This window comes from Siphateles boraxobius, unplaced genomic scaffold (genome assembly GCF_051911475.1).
Source record: "Siphateles boraxobius isolate OS27281-9 unplaced genomic scaffold, OSU_SipBor_1 11, whole genome shotgun sequence".
In the NCBI taxonomy this organism is placed as follows: Eukaryota; Metazoa; Chordata; class Actinopteri; order Cypriniformes; family Leuciscidae; genus Siphateles; species Siphateles boraxobius.
In genome coordinates this window covers 10906464-10922799 of record NW_027508711.1, presented here as the reverse complement: position 1 = coordinate 10922799, position 16336 = coordinate 10906464, and the positions used below count along the sequence as shown (strand labels likewise).

Here is a 16336-nt window from a genome sequence, read left to right as displayed (position 1 = left end):
CTAGACCACCTGAACAAAATGATGTAGCTGTGATTTAAGTTCACTTACATTAGTTTGATTGTAATAAAAAGGAAAAAAGTTGTTTTTTAGCTATTAATGAGGGTATTCAATAGGGCTGGGTATTGACACATTTCACGATTTGATCTCGATTCACAAGCATATGATTGAACTCGATCGATTTTTGCCTATTTTGAATTATTGGATGGGAGGTTCTGTTCATTCATCAACTGAAGACAGCCTAGATTAAAAGATTGATTCTTGATATTTAAGAATCAATATTGGTTCATAAAAATGAGAATTGATTCAAATGTATCACTTTTTTTTTTTTTTTAATACCCAGCCCTAGCATTCAACACAAGTTGACATGTCTGCCTGGAGAGTCAGTCTGTACTACATCAACACCTTTCCCTCTTTGGTGATGTTTACTAAGAACAAAATCCAAACAATGACATGAAAATGATGCAAAAGATAGACATGCATCCCTTGCTCTAAACTTCTTCCTCTTAATTCCTTTCCTAACATGCTGTTTCTTGTTCTAAACCTCCTGACTTTAACCAGATTTGATCTAATTGGTGTGATTTGAAAAGATTTAACCACAGGTAATTCCAGTTTCCACCTCACCCTTTGCCCTCTGGCCTCTCTAACCCTGTTCGCCACCCTCTCCTCCCCGTTTTCTGCGTCTGTAGGATCAAATGCTGGTGGAGCTGCACACCAGCCTGCAGCTGGTCAAAGCAGACCTGCGTAAGAAAGACGAGATGCTCGGTCAGCATCAGAGCGCTCAGCCGGCTCAGGCCCCCACGGCACCCGGATCCTGCAAGAAGAGGGGCTGCGGGGTAGCGGTAGCTTATGTGGAAAACCAGCCTCCTGATAAACGGCCCTTCTTCCGCTCGCTGTTCCCCTCCCGCACGCCCTCAAAGACCCCGTCGCGACAGGCCCGGCAGAGACCCGACGTCAACACGCCCTACGCCCGCGTGCTGCGCTCACGCCAGCCCTCTCCTCCGTCCACTCCCATCCAGTTCAGAGTCAAGTATTAAGAGCCGGACACTGCAGGATTTTAAAGCGCATTTAAGTTTGTTTTTAAGGCGAGTCTTTTTATATAATCAGGTGGCCTTGTTGCAAAAATGGGCCTTATTTTGATGACAATGATTCTTTTCTTCCTTTTTTTTCTGAAAACATTGTATAGGTTTTCAGGCATTTAATTTGCGCTCAAGGTTTTCCATTGTAAATATCAGAAAAACATGGTCATTGACTAGTCATTTACTGTTTTTGTACATGTATGTATTATGCAAACCAAATCCAACAGTAAATACAAGATACAAAGATAAAAGTAGTGCTTCCAAATATAAACCTGCATTCAATGTTTCCCAAATGTATAATAAATCTGAGCATAACTCCAATCCATTCCATGCTTTTCAATTCATTTTAAAATATTTTGTTGTTGCTGCTTCATCTTTTGCAAGGTTCAGTGTTATTGTCACCAATTAAGCATACGAGTTTTTCCCCTTATGTTTTTTGTAAGTAGCCAAATGCACAGATTTAAGCACTACATTCTTGTGTTGGCTGCTCTTTTGCACATTTTGAATGAGTTTGGTCGTGTACGTTTTCTGGTTTGTCACTTTTAAATGTCTAAGTGTTTTCTCCACACTGTATAATCTCAACTAAATGGGTGAGTTTTGAAATAAAACATTTAACCTTCAATGTTTTAGTATTTTATTTAACACAATGGCCACTTTTGTCTGTACAGGCAATTATTTTACAATGTAGCATACAGGAACATAAACTTCATTCAGTTTTGATGCTTTATGATCTTTAAGTAGGAAAACCGACCCGTCGGTGACTGGGGTGTGTTAGGGTGTAATGGACGACAGGTCGAGGGGAGAGACTCTCCTGACTGGAGTGGTGTTGTTGGACAGAGGGTTGAAGACGCAGGGTAAAGACAAGTCTGTAGATGAAGGTTCTCCTTGCTCTCGCACCGCTGAGATTTGTCTTAACAAAGCCTTGCCTTCCTCTCGAGCCTGAAAAGAAAGAAGCAAACAAGTTTGACTAGTAGTGTAAGTTGATGCAATGGTCGAGCTAGTTAAGTGAGAAAGCAAGCTCCAGAAATTCTATATTGAACATCTACAGAGGAAATAAGTAACCAGAAATTGACATTAAGCTATTTTTCACCAAACATGGGTGTCATAGTAGTCCTTACTGTAGAATATAGCCAAGTGTGCCACACATGTCTTAAAGTGAAGCCAAAACATGGCTTGATCAACTCCCCCTGGTGGAGGGAGTTTACACCCTAACTAAAAAAATCCAATTACACTTCAAATAGTTTTATTCCAAGATGGTTTGTCATTTTTAAGGTAGTTTTTAATCACGCTGATGTACGTTAAAGTGATCGTTTTTCCAATAAGTTTTGGTTTTAGTTAGTTATTTGATGCTATAAAAACAGTGTGAAGTTATGATTGACAGCTGTGCTATGCAGGAACAGGACTGTAGATGGGATCTTGATACAACAGCTCCACCTCAGGATCAATACTGCAGATTCTGACAATTACATAATTAGGAGCCAATGTCAACCGCCATTTCTGGGAAAATTTTGGCTTCGTTTTTATATAATGGAAGGTGGAGACACGTCATCCTTTTTTTTTTTTTTTGGTCTATGGTTATCCACCTTGTTTTTCAGGTAAGTGCGGGCACGGCCATTATTAATTTGAATGTGTCTGGCTTCCAGTTATTTTTAGCTGTACAGCCTGTAATGCTGCTTGATATTGCAAATTGATATTTCTTACCATATATACAGTTTCATAGTTTACTGCGCTTTTATATATTATATAAGTCTTGCACATTCACAGAAAACACCTTATGTCTGTAGAAAAATAACAGCCCAACCACAGATTCCTAATTATGTTGGAGGCTTTAGTGTGGTACTCCTTTTCTAACCTATCAGACTTACGGGTTTACTAGCAAAGCCTAACAACTAGCCTAGGACATGCTAGCAAAAATGTTAAAACGTGCTGACCATGTGATAAATCATGTTGGCAACATGACACATCTTAACAATGTGTTAGCAACATTGCTAAATCGTGCTATCAATGCTAGTGATGCCTAGCCTAACAAAATGATAAATTGTTAACAAAATACTAAACCATACTAAGAACTTCTAGAAATGTTAAAACATGCTAGCAGCGTGTTAAAACATTCTAATCAAGTGAAGAACATAGCATAAATGTCAAAACATGTTAGCAACATGCTAGTAACACTTCTATATAAAAGAATGTCAGTGAACGTCTATATGTCTCTTACAGATTGCATGTCTTTAAAATCTTCAAGCTTTTAAAACTACTTCAATCTTACATATCCTAAAACCTGCAACCTTTTTAAATTACTTTCTGGCTAAATTACTTTAATCAAAGTCTGCAAACTTTATTATCTTAATGAATCTGAAATAAGGGTGATGAACAGAAGACTTATTGCAGAAGAAACTCACGTCATTGTAGTCGCAGCAGCGCTGAGCGCAGAGAGACGCCTCATCGTACAGCCTGTTCTTGAAGTAGTACTGGCCAAGATAACGCAGAGCGGTGCTCACCTCAGCATGCTCCAGCTGCTCCTGAGATCACAGAAACACATCTGATCAGTCCAAAAGACATATTTCGTATAATCATGTGACTATTAACATCAAATCAGATCTTCAAAAAAAAACCTCCAGTAACTTACACCACATGAGAAAATATCCTGGATGTAGATTATGTAGCACTGTGCAGCATCGTCAGATTCATTCAGTTGCTCGTGAAGCCTAAAAGCAAACGTACGGTTTCAGCAAAACGGGCAACAACAACAACACTATGACCGTTATCCTGAACCAAACCTCACTCACTTTGCCAGCTTTAGAAGAGCCATTCTCTCCACATCCCCAACCGAATAAGCCCTCCAGTAACACTGAACCCACAAAAACAAAGAATCATTGGAAAACACTTTCACATTCTGAGAGAAAATGAGCTATTCCAGTGCCGAATAATCATAACTGTTCACCTTTTTGGCCTCAACTTGCTGAGACAGTTTCTCGTAACATTCACCAAGAGCTACAAGCATTCGCGAGTCGTTAGGCCTGATACAAACACAGCATGAGGGAACTTTCTCTGGGAAATATTGCATCAAACAGACCAAATGATGCGTGTAAATGATGTACTCACCTGAGTTGATGGGCCTTCCTGTAGTAGTAGAGTGAGTAGAAGGGCATTTTGAGGATCTCGTAGGTCTGTCCGAGTCCGTACCAGGCCCGGTAGTCCCTTTTGTTCACTTCAATTGCATGTCTAAGAGACAGAAGAGACGATGTATTGCATCAATGTTTTAGGCTAAAAATGTGGAACTTCTTAAAATGAATACAACAATTCAGAAGTCAATTGGACTTCCTGGGCCAAACAAATAAAAAAACTATGATAATAATAAAAATAATTCTTTATGCAAATTATATATATATATATACATAATTATTTTCTCATTATTATAATAATAATAATAGTTTTTTTAAAGAAGTCTCAAGGCATTTCAGCAAAAATACGGGACTACTGTAAAATATTATTAAAATCTAAAATAACTGTTTTCTATTTGAATAGATCTTGATGCAAAACTGAATTTTCAGCATCATTACTCCAGTCTTCAGTGTCACATGGTCCTTCAGAAATCATTCTCATATGCTGATTTGCTGCTCAAGAAACATTTCTTTTTATTATCAGTGTTGAAAACAGTTTTGCTGCTTAATTATTTGGTGGAAAACCATGATACGTGTATATATATACATATATATACACACACACACATACATACATATATATATATATATATACACACATACACACAGTATATGTTGGCAGGTCTTAAAAGGAGGCAAAATGATTTAACAAAAACTAGGCCAAAACAGAGAAGTCACGCATGACAAACTAAGTACACCAGTACTGACTGTAACACTTACTTATGTACAAGTAGACCTAAAATAAACTAGTCAAAAATATCACTTTTATTGTTTAAGGTCTGCATTATTATTTTAAAGACTTCTTTAAAGTCATTGATTTTTACTTTTAAAACATTTAAATAGAAATTGCCCTCTAAATGACATGTATACAATCTGAACTGCCTGTAGCATGATGTTCAATCCATAGGAATTAAGAGGGTAAATAGCCGTCAGTCGCTGATAATTAACGGGCTTTGATTAATTGATCATCAGCAAGTGTGATCGACTCTATAGAAGCAGAAGTTTTGGCGGTTTGCTGGTCTGAAGCGTTCTCAGAGAAGCAATTGTTGCTTATAACAATGACACGTGTAATGTCTTGTGTTGTTGATCTGAGGTTTTATTTTCCTCATTTTAAGACCCGTTAAAGGCCAGATGATTTTTTTACTTTGTCCTGATACGTAAAACCATAGAATTCAAAAGGGTATACTTTCCATTCACAGTAAAAAATAATAAAATTAACAAAGAAATATCTTACGATTACTTTAATACATATAATTGTACTGTAACATAAAAAATAGACTATTTAATAACAATAATACATTATATTATGATACAAGATATGTTATAATAAAATTATTATCAGAATTATTAGTGTTATATTATTTTACAGAGCAACAGTAAAATTACAATAGGGTCATTTCGTGTCAAATCAGCCAAATTGCGGAAACTTCCTCGGCTCAAATCTTTGTTTTTGTTAATATTTTTTCTGAAGAAAGAAAAAGATAAATAGCTATCAAAGCCAAAATATTAAATGTAATAGCTGTAATCCACTTTTTTGTAGTAGAGGGGGTCAAAAATAACATTTCTAAATAAAATCTAAGTCTCACTGAGTAAAATATTCTTGCCTAAGGAAAAGCAAAGTGATCGAGAGCTCTTTCTATAAGACAGATCGCAAAAGAGCAAAGTAAGAGTCCGAAGTAAGACTAGGCTATACAGATAATATGTCTTCCTTTTCTACAGTTCACACAGAAGAGCGAAGCCAAGTTCCTCTTTTCACAGTATATTGAAACAAGGCAGCCCCACCAGAAACAGCTACACGATTAGACATCTGGCTTCTGTGGTTTCACACCCCTGGGGTTAAAGTACAGTTTGTCATATTGTTCTTGACCATATGTGACAGAAAATTGTTAGTCTCAACACATACATACACATTAGTATTTAAAAGAATACTCTTGCCCCCTTTCCCCTACATGCTAGATGTCTTTTCTGCTGACATGATATTTAGGATAACATCTTTAGCACTTTAACAAAAACATTTATTCCATTGTGGTCGGTCTAGTGGAAACCTTAGATTTCTGCTCACGTCTTACAGAAAGAACAAAAGGTTAACTACACAGAGACATCAAGGTTAATAAGTGAAAGGAGCACTGAACATACATTTCAAATGATAATAATAATAAACAAACTATTTATTAAAGTAAGATATGATCAATTAGATTTGATTAAATGATCAAACAAACACGAGATATCATTTTCCCCCCTTTTTTCTGCTTCATCAAAGATATATTTCTAGTTTCAGTATTATTTGTTCTTCAGACATTCCTCTTTAAACACTATGAGTATCAGTTATTTGAAAAGTTGAAATGGTGTTTGGTCAACAATTTGATCATTGAGTCACATTGGGATCCCCATATCTATGTAATTAAACCATAAAGGGCCTTAAAAATGAAGATTTCAAAAGAAAAGGTGATTAATAATTAGAATCTAGACGGATATTAAGATAACTTGAATACTTTTAGAGTTACAGGCATGCAAACTTTGGGAAAAGAATATTTATGGCACGCAGACAGGTATATGCTATGCAATTGTGTTGAGAGAGAAAAACGAGATACATTTCTAGTTTCAACATTATTTGTTGTTCAGATATTCCCACTTTAAAATAAAAATATATATATAAACAGTATGCAAAGTGACCCACATTTGTTTTTTGACCACTGAAAACGTGTACAAATGACCAATTTACTCATGGAGCAACATCAAGATCTCAATATCTCTGGGATTGAACCATATAGGGCGTTTTAAATTAAGATACCAAGATAAATATTTGTTAAGAACCAGAATCTAAAAGGATATTAATGTATCTTTAATAATTCTTGAGTTACAGGCATGCACAAGAAGTGCTTTTTCCCATTTTTGAACTGTCACCGTTGGCAACAAAGTTAGCTAAAGTCCACAGATTTTACTAATAGACCTACCAATCTCTTTAAAAAATAAAATAATGGTTTAAATGCCTTTCTAAGGTAATTTTTACCACCTGTAATTCGGCTCCAAATCTGACCCCCCTCTACAAAACAGTCAATTACTCCGTAAATATAAATTAATGACATTTAATATTTTGGCTCTGATCTTCATTTATTAATTTCTTTCACCAGAGAAAAATTTATCAGAATCTAAACTTTTAGTCTAGGACTTGTTGAGTTGACACGGAATTACCTAATACTAACATTAGGGTCTTTCGCACCCGAGGAACCTTTTCATAGTTCCTAGAACTATTGGCGGAAGTTCCCGGTTTTTGGTGTGTTCGCATCACAGGAACTAAGAATGATTTTAGTTCTTGGAACTCTTTTTGGAGGAACTAATTTACTTATTTAATTTAACTCCTACTTCAGAGTAGGGTCTAAACCATAGACTGTAAAAAAAGATGGACGACGCCCCATTCACTCTCTTCCATTGGTGGAAAGTGAAGCCGCACAAAGTCTTAATATGGCGCTGACATTTTGCGCTGATTTGGGACCTGCTTCTGCGCAGAGGCGAACGCAGGACCCGAGTCTGCGCAGTAGTGAGCCGGAAGTAAAGCCAAAGCCGGAAGTATCAAGGTTCCGCCCACACTCCTTCAGAAATGGTTACTACAACGTTTACTGCAGAGCAACTCATTGTGTCAGTCTGAAATAAACAGTTATGGACACGTAGAAATTAAAGTTGAAGCTCCAATCTCTTACCGAAAATCCCCCAAAAAGTCAGTTGGTGCCTCAGTGACTACTTCGTTTAGAGAAGCTGTCAATCATGAAAGAAATTATTTGAAGTGCAATTTGATTGTTTAGTTTCCATCGCGTCCATTTTCATGGGGAGGCGGGATTTATGACCTATACTGGGACCAACCACCGGGGGGCTGATCAAGACATTTTAGCGTCACGCTTGGTCTAAACCAGCACTATAGGAACTATCCGTGATGTAAGCTGATTGGCCGAACGCATGCAAAACACCAGCACCGGCCATTTTTAGCTTTGTAAACAAATATTATAGCCTATATATTTACTCCCGAAACAAACTCTACGAACATGGAAAACAGTGATAGATGGGTCTCTTAACCTTTACGCTGAGGAGAAAATCTAACGCAACTTTGAGTGAAACATGATTATGTATTTCTGCTCAGCTAGCAACACTGGACATCAACCACACAGCATAAGCTAATAACTTTTCATTAATCTCTACTTTCTATGTATAACAGTTCTTTCTAATAACGTTTTAGACAGTTAATGAACACGGTGAATGCGAGCATTGTTTGTTTGCTGAGGCTCTGGCTGTCGTTCTCAGCGCCGTCAAAATAAAAGTCACAACAACGAGCACGGCTTACGTCACTTCAGAGTTCCTACTGGCGGTGCGAATGCAACCAGGAAAACGTTCCTATGGGAATCATTAGTTCTCGGGGAACCACCCTGATGGCTAGTTCCTAGAACAAAGTTCCTAGACCTATCGGTGCGAAAGCACCTATTTATGGTTGTCTTATTTTCTTTTTTTCAGGCGCTTCTCTTTGTTGACAACAATGGATTTATAAACGATTCACATTTCGAATTAGGGTGATGGTTGGCACATGTTGCATTCCCAAATGCAAATTATAAGCCACACACAGCACTTGCAGAGAAGCATTTACTGTGAATCGAACCTGAAAATAAACACAGTGCTGTGCTTTGGCTTTGCTCTGAAACATGCAGCGCACCTGACTATATATTTATAGTATTACATCATAAGTGTAACGATTTGATGATTTCACTAAGCCCCATTACATTCTCACAACCATGCATTGTTAAAATTCATTAAAGGGACTAGGCAACAGGTAAGTACCACCGTTTCAACGATTTTTACTCTCATTTGGCACTTTGAACCCTGGCTGACATGCAGATGTCAGAAGCAATCCATGCATGAAAGTATTAGAAAACATTACATTTTCCAGTTTATTTAGTAACTGTTTAAGGCAATTTGGCGATTTCAAGCATATTAATATGATGGAAAAATCCCATCCCTGGTACCTGTAGGCCTGAATGGCAGCTGATGTGTTTTTCATCTCCATGTACTCATGACCCATGAGGGTCCAGGCCCCCAAACATCGTGGATTCAGCTTCAGAGCACGCTGAAAATACAGGGCGGCTTTCTCATGCTGAGACCGCAGACTGTAATAGTTACCTGTAGGACAACAAAACAAACAGTTTTCAGTAGTGACTTTATGGCTGATGTTCAATTTCAAGGATATATTATTATAGACTATTTCTTCCTCAGGCTATTTTGTCTTGTTTTTCTTATGGCGCTTTTCCCTAACCAGTACCAGCTCAAGTAGACTCGGCTCGCTTTTCGCTCAGTTTTCCATTACAGATGGAACCTCCACAATACTACCTGGTCGTCATAGCGACGCCACAGGAACTACGCAACACACACCCGCTACCCACACACACAGGACAATGGAGGAAATCGAGTGTACTCTGTTTTTGATCCTCGGGATGTGGCTATCTCTCACAGCAAGAAGACAAACGTTATTTCAGGAGAGGCTGAGGGCATCAAAACGAAACACTGCTGAAAAAAACAGCTCCGTCTGGCGCGTGCAATGATGACGCAGTGAATAGTGACGATTCTCTCTGACCAATCGCAGTCTGCAGTGTTTTCACGTCACATTTTAGGCTATAAAATATCATTTTAGGTGATATTGTCATAATATTGTCATGATATGAAAAAAGTACCCGAAAGCAGGTACAGGTACAACTTGAACACAGTGGAAAACCAAACAAAGGCGAGTCGAGGCGAGCTGGTACTGTGTAGTGGAAAAGCGCCATTAAATCTTCGTTGAACAAATCCAAAACTTGCTAAACTGGAAGGCACTGTTTTATGCACACCACTTCCTTGGAAAATTCCAATACAATAGCATCCTCTTATCAACCAACTGTCTATATTGTCACTTAACCAGACTTATGACCATCGACACGACGTTGTGTCCACTTTACATCCCCTAAGAATCGCACACTTAAGACAGTAAGAGTTTGTCTGACCGACATGTACGGTGAATAACAATAATTCATTTATATACATATATCTGACTCCATTCTTTCTCATCCTCACCTATGACACAGCATGTCTCCACTCTGTACTTATCTATCTCCACCAGATTATGGGCCAGATAACTGAGCTCCGGCTTCATGCTCTGAAAAATAAGACAGACAAACAGAGGATCTTAACACAATATTATCTACTAAAACTGAAATTCATTTCTACTTGCATTTTCGTATTTATCCTATATATTCCAGTTTAATACAATATCAGCAGATAATCCGTCATTAATATTTCACTGGAATATTGTAATCTGACCCAAAAAACATATCCTGCAAGATCCCCCCAGCACTGTTCAATCCCACTTGGACCCAAAAGCAATTCCATTGGCTGAGACAACTTTTTATGGGCACTCTTTCCTTTGTCTGATTAGAAATGATCACTTTATGGTGACACTTCAGTGTTAAAGTCTGCATGAAATGGAAAATCGTGTTTTCTTCCTTATTCTGATGTATGGTCAATGAAATATGACAATTAATGTCTATTAAATTACGCATCACATAACCAAAGCTAATAACTGTCAAATTTCAAACATTTTCCTTTCAGTCAATCATAAGAAAGAGGCGCGTTTTAGCTGAACAAATAATTGGAGAAGTCCTGCATACGTCAACAGAGAAGTCTGTTTTTGACAAAAAAATTTGGCCAATTATTTTATTAAATGAAACGTATACTTGGATGACTTATTTACCATAAGACCTATAATATACATTTAGAAAATAGATAAATTATTAGCTGATTAATTTCAGGCCGACTTTAAACCCCTGATCAACAGTTTCTTACCCGGACATAAAGCAGGTTGGAGAACGTGTCCATGTTTTCGATGCGAAAAGGATCCTGTTCCCGGAGTTCATTAAACAGATATAAGGCTTGATCAATATCTGGGCAAGAAAAATTGAAAACACTTTACAAGAAGGGAAACACTTTACAAGAAAACACTTTCCGTTAATGTATTAAATAACATTTACTATCAATGAGAAATACATTTGTTACAGTATTTAGTCATCTTTGTTAACGTTACTTTATACAAATTCAACTGTTTGTTTTAGTTCATGTTAGCTCAGGTCCATTAAAAACGAATAGATAGAACTTTCAATTCTAACAATCCATTATTAAATGTTGAAATGAACATGGATAACTAAGTTTGATAAATATATTTTTTCATTACTAGTTCATGTTTACAAGTGTAGTTAATTACCTTATTGCAAAGCGTTATTTTGAAACACGTATTATGATAATACCCTTTTCCTCATCCTGTTTTTTTATACACTTAAATTAATTTTAAAGGTACACCATGTAAAAGTTTTGGTTCATAATATATATATATATACATAAACAGAGAGAAGTGGCTCTGGCTTCAATGTTCTTCCGTAAGACGCATGCAGTTTTGTTCATTAACTGCTAAAGCGCCAAAAGTTACATAGAGACTTTAATTATATTATTTATTACAATATTAAACCGTATAGCAACATTACACTACATTGTTAATACTACATTATAATGCATTTTAATATGATTTTAAAACCTGGAGAAAAAAAAAAGGTAAAAAAGTAGTAATATGCTTAAACAATGAGCAAAAACAATTTCCTGATTTAGGTATATATAATTTGCTGTTTGCTGGAACTACCGGTCACCTCGTATGTTATGGTAAGCCACGGCGATCTGGGAGATGATGTAGGTGCTCTTGGCAAACCCTGCTTCCATAAGGCTCTGATATTTCTGCAGCGCCTCTTTGATCATCTGCAGTTCAGTGTACATGTGCGCCATGAAGAAATCCCTCACCCAGCAGTCAGGCAGAGACAGGGACTTCAGCTGAAAAAGACAAAACAGAGAAGCTATTTCAGTATGTTTGTGTGTCTACTTCAGTGTCCCGGCACTGAACCGTAAAGCATGAGCACAGCTGGTTGGGAAAAAGATGGACCATTTCAATGTTGGTGATGAGATTGCAGAGCTCCAGCCATGATCCCCAGTGCAGGGGGAGAGCGTGTGTCGCAGCGACAAAGATCTCTACTGCCTCCTTCAGCAAATCCAGTTTCCGAAGAACCACCCCATAACTGGTGAAAAACAAGATTAACAAACAGTTAACAAGCAGTCCTAGAAGATCACTGTACAGTTTGATTTAGTATTTTCCTACTATGTGCAAACCAGAATTCACTAGTGTTGGGGAAAGTTACTTTAAAAAGTTTTTTAGAAAATTGTGTCAGATACTTTTTATGGAAAGTAATGTGTTAAATTACTTTTACGTTACTTTTCAACACCTGGGCTGGTCTTGTTTGCTTTTTAAATAACCCAAAAAACCCTTCTATTTTCGACATATGTAAAGGCACTTTCACACCAAAAGTGAAATAAATTCACGCATGTACAATAGAGGGCGCAATTTTTCAGATGCGCTGCAGTTCTGGATCGCAGTAGAATAGAACGCATGTAAAGAGAGTTCAACCCTCTTACTCACTAAAAACACAAATTAAACGAATGTGATTCACATTTTTGAAAAACACATTATTGCTTATTAGTATGGTTGAATTATCGACGGTCAGCAGCAAAAGCATTGCTTAATAAAGTGAGATTAAATACATCATGTATATTTGAGCTATTTAACAATTAATTATTGCAGGTTTGCGTAATAAAAAGTTTGCATTTCACTGTTTTTATTCATTTGGAGTAATACTGAATATGTGAAAAGCGAGATATAACTAAAACAAGCATCGTTCACACAGCCCACACAACACCTTAATCACGATTTCTCTCAACATGGGGACAGGAGGGCTGTCACAAATGTGAAAACCAAGTAACTTGCGTAACTTATTTGAAAAAGTAACTCAAAGATATTTTGTAGTAAATTCAAGTAATGCGCTACTTTACTAGTTGTGTGAAAAAGTAATCTGATTACTTGTAATGTGCTACCCGAACACTGTTTGATACATACAGATAGAGAGCAAATCCATCCAGCTCTCCAGCACTATGTTTTTTGCTCAATTCCACCCGAAGTTCTCGCAGGGCTTCGTTTCGGACCTGACCCTTTTCCAATGGACCTGCAACCAAACACATGCTTATGATGGGAGCAGTTGAGACCGTCTGCGCTGGAGACACTGTTTCAGATGTTTTTTTTCTTACCAAGGCTATCAACCGTCTCGTCATCTTTCTTCTTTTCCCCTGACTGAGTGAATGAAAAAGAATAAAGGTTCTTCCACATTTCATCTCCAAACAGAAGGGATAGAAAACATGTACAAAACAATGGTGAAACATCTTACTAGGTAGCGTGAATACATATAAAGGAAATATGCTTTCTGACTGCGGCAGCCACGGAGAAAATATGCAGCTCGATCATATTCCTTCAGGTCAAAGTATGATTTGGCCAGACAAAGAGCATCCAAATCTTGGGCGTCCTCCTGGAAGAAAGGCAAGACAGTCAACGTTTACACCTGCATATCTTCAGGCAAAACAGATTATCAACACCTGTTATTATTAACATCTAAAAATATATTACAGCCAGCTCTACACTGTCTTTTACTCGGAGCAAGACAGAAGTTGTAACTAGCCCAGAGTCCAGACCAGACTGACCTCAGTTAGCTCCGGTGGTGGAGGGATCTCATTCAGAGGAAGCGTCTCCAAAGAGAATGCTAGTTCAGATGCCCTGAAACATAAATTAAAGTTATATTGTCAACTTTTTAAACACTGCAAGGCTATACATAAAATCTAATATACAGTAGTCAACATTTGAAGTGGATCAAAACCTTAAATCAAAGTTATACATGAATTTTGAACAATACCGTTCTTGTCTTAGGACAACTTTGATTCACTTTTTTTGAATCACTTGAAATATTGACTACTGTATATGTGCATAAAACAGATTTTATTTATTTATTTATTTATTTATATATATATATATATATATATACACAGAGAAAGTACACAAAAATAACAAGACAGATACAAAATAAGTGAATATATATTGTGTACTTTCTCTGTTATCTCTCTCTCTCTCTCTCTCTCTCTCTCTCTCTCTATATATATATATATATATATATATACACTCACCTAAAGGATTATTAGGAACACCTGTTCAATTTCTCATTAATGCAATTATCTAATCAACCAATCACATGGCAGTTGCTTCAATCCATTTAGGGGTGTGGTCCTGGTCAAGACAATCTCCTGAACTCCAAACTGAATGTCAGAATGGAAAAGAAAGGCGATTTAAGCAATTTTGAGCGTGGCATGGTTGTTGGTGCCAGACGGGCCGGTTTGAGTATTTCACAATCTGCTCAGTTACTGGGATTTTCACGCACAACCATTTCTAGGGTTTACAAAGAATGGTGTGAAAAGGAAAAACATCCAGTATGTGGCAGTCCTGTGGGCGAAAATGTCTTGTTGATGCTAGAGGTCAGAGGAGAATGGGCCGACTGATTCAAGCTGATAGAAGAGCAACTTTGACTGAAATAACCACTCGTTACAACCGAGGTATGCAGCAAAGCATTTGTGAAGCCACAACATGCACAACCTTGAGGCGGATGGGCTACAACAGCAGAAGACGCCACCGGGTACCACTCATCTCCACTACAAATAGGAAAAAGAGGCTACAATTTGCAAGAGCTCACCAAAATTGGACAGTTGAGAACGAGAAGACATTCTCACAACAGAATGAGAACATGGATCCATCATGCCTCGTTACCACTGTGCAGGCTGGTGGTGATGGTGTAATGGTGTGGAGGACGTTTTCTTGGCACACTTTAGGGCCCCTTAGTGCCAATTGGGCATCGTTTAAATGCCACGGCCTACCTGAGCATTGTTTCTGACCATGTCCATCCCTTTATGGCCACCATGTACCCATCCTCTGATGGCTACTTCCAGCAGGATAATGCACCATGTCACAAAGCTCGAATCAGTCGAAAGAACCCCCAGTCACCAGATCTCAACCCAATAGAGCATATTTTGGATGTGGTGGAACGGGAGCTTCGTGCCCTGGATGTGCATCCCACAAATCTCCATCAACTGCAAGATGCAATCCTATCAATATGGGCCAACATTTCTAAAGAATGCTTTCAATACCTTGTTGAATCAGTGCCATGTAGAATTAAGGCAGTTCTGAAGGCGAAAGGGGTCAAACACAGTATTAGTATGGTGTTCCTAATAATCCTTTAGGTGAGTGTATATGTGTGTGTGTGTGTGTTTATATATATATATATATATATATATATATATTTCACCTATCTATATTCCTTGAGTAGGCTAGGTATACTTAGCATTCAGTCTCATAATGTTCTGATTCTATATGTGGAAACTACATTTAACATACACTCAGTAGACATTTAGCAATACACACTGTAAATTACAGACAACAAATGAAGACATTATTAAATAACAACACAAAATATTAAAAACAACACAATACAATATAAATCACAAAATACAGCACAGTTGTTGAACGAAGCAGAGCAAAGATGAATATGATCAGTACATTTTGTTATCTTCTTGTCCTGGACCACCAATACTATGGTATATATTTACTATCGTGAAGAATGATCGTCATATTTATTCTTTACATGGTACACCAATGTCTATCAAAGAATATACTACTAGTTTTAAAGGTACCACTGTGTTATAACGGTAAGTCAAACAGCATGGCATTGCAATGCTAGGACGTGTTAGTGTATGAAAGCCCAACATTGTTACAGACGCGCCTAAATCACGTGCAGAAACATGTCTATGTATGCAGATGAGTAGGTTTTGAGATACAGCCATAATTTAATTTATTTCATTGTGTTAGCTGTCATGCTAACTAACTGTCACCCATTAAGAGAGTGCAATTAAATAACTGGCTGCATCCTTGATATGTGTTGAATTATAAATATAACTGCTTTTACCATTTCACGCTGTGGACGAGTCCTCTTTCCTTGCACTGCGCTATAATAGAAATAAGTTGCTTTTTTATTTGAACCAAGTCACCAAACTCACTGCTGCGGGTAGCCGCCATTTTTCATAAAAACGTCATACCGACGCAACCACAGGCGCAAGAGCTGATTGGTCAAA

At 37.5% G+C, this 16336-nt stretch overlaps 2 protein-coding genes across 2 annotated transcripts in view; one reads left to right on the top strand and one right to left on the bottom strand.

Annotated features, from left to right (window-relative positions):
* kif20a (kinesin family member 20A) overlaps positions 1–1698 on the top strand; it is a 19550-nt gene extending 17852 nt beyond the window's left edge. Inside the window, exon 19 of the mRNA XM_077196351.1 lies at positions 687–1698. Within this exon, the coding sequence (XP_077052466.1) occupies positions 687–1034 (348 nt within the window). The 3' untranslated portion in view covers positions 1035–1698. The remainder of the gene's footprint in view (positions 1–686) is intronic.
* Positions 1694–16336, bottom strand: cdc23 (CDC23 (cell division cycle 23, yeast, homolog)). Its single transcript, XM_077196488.1, has 16 exons — positions 16171–16336; positions 13868–13940; positions 13558–13695; positions 13421–13463; positions 13233–13338; positions 12228–12360; positions 11941–12118; positions 11090–11187; positions 10322–10403; positions 9244–9397; positions 4179–4298; positions 4018–4093; positions 3863–3924; positions 3703–3781; positions 3476–3595; positions 1694–2015 (listed from the first exon to the last, which is right to left on the bottom strand). The coding sequence occupies exons 1-16, from the start codon at positions 16278–16280 to the stop codon at positions 1848–1850; spliced, it is 1740 nt and encodes a 579-aa protein (XP_077052603.1). The 5' UTR covers positions 16281–16336; the 3' UTR covers positions 1694–1847.

Coding starts and splice junctions, on each gene's coding strand:
- cdc23 (XM_077196488.1), bottom strand. CDS start 16,280: ATGGCGGCTACCCGCAGCAGTGAGTTTGGTGACTTGGTTCAAATAAAA. Junction 4,094..4,178: donor AGGAAGGCCCATCAACTCAG/GTGAGTACATCA, acceptor TGTTTGTATCAG/GCCTAACGACTCGCGAATGC. Junction 3,596..3,702: donor AGGATATTTTCTCATGTGGT/GTAAGTTACTGG, acceptor CTGTGATCTCAG/GAGCAGCTGGAGCATGCTGA.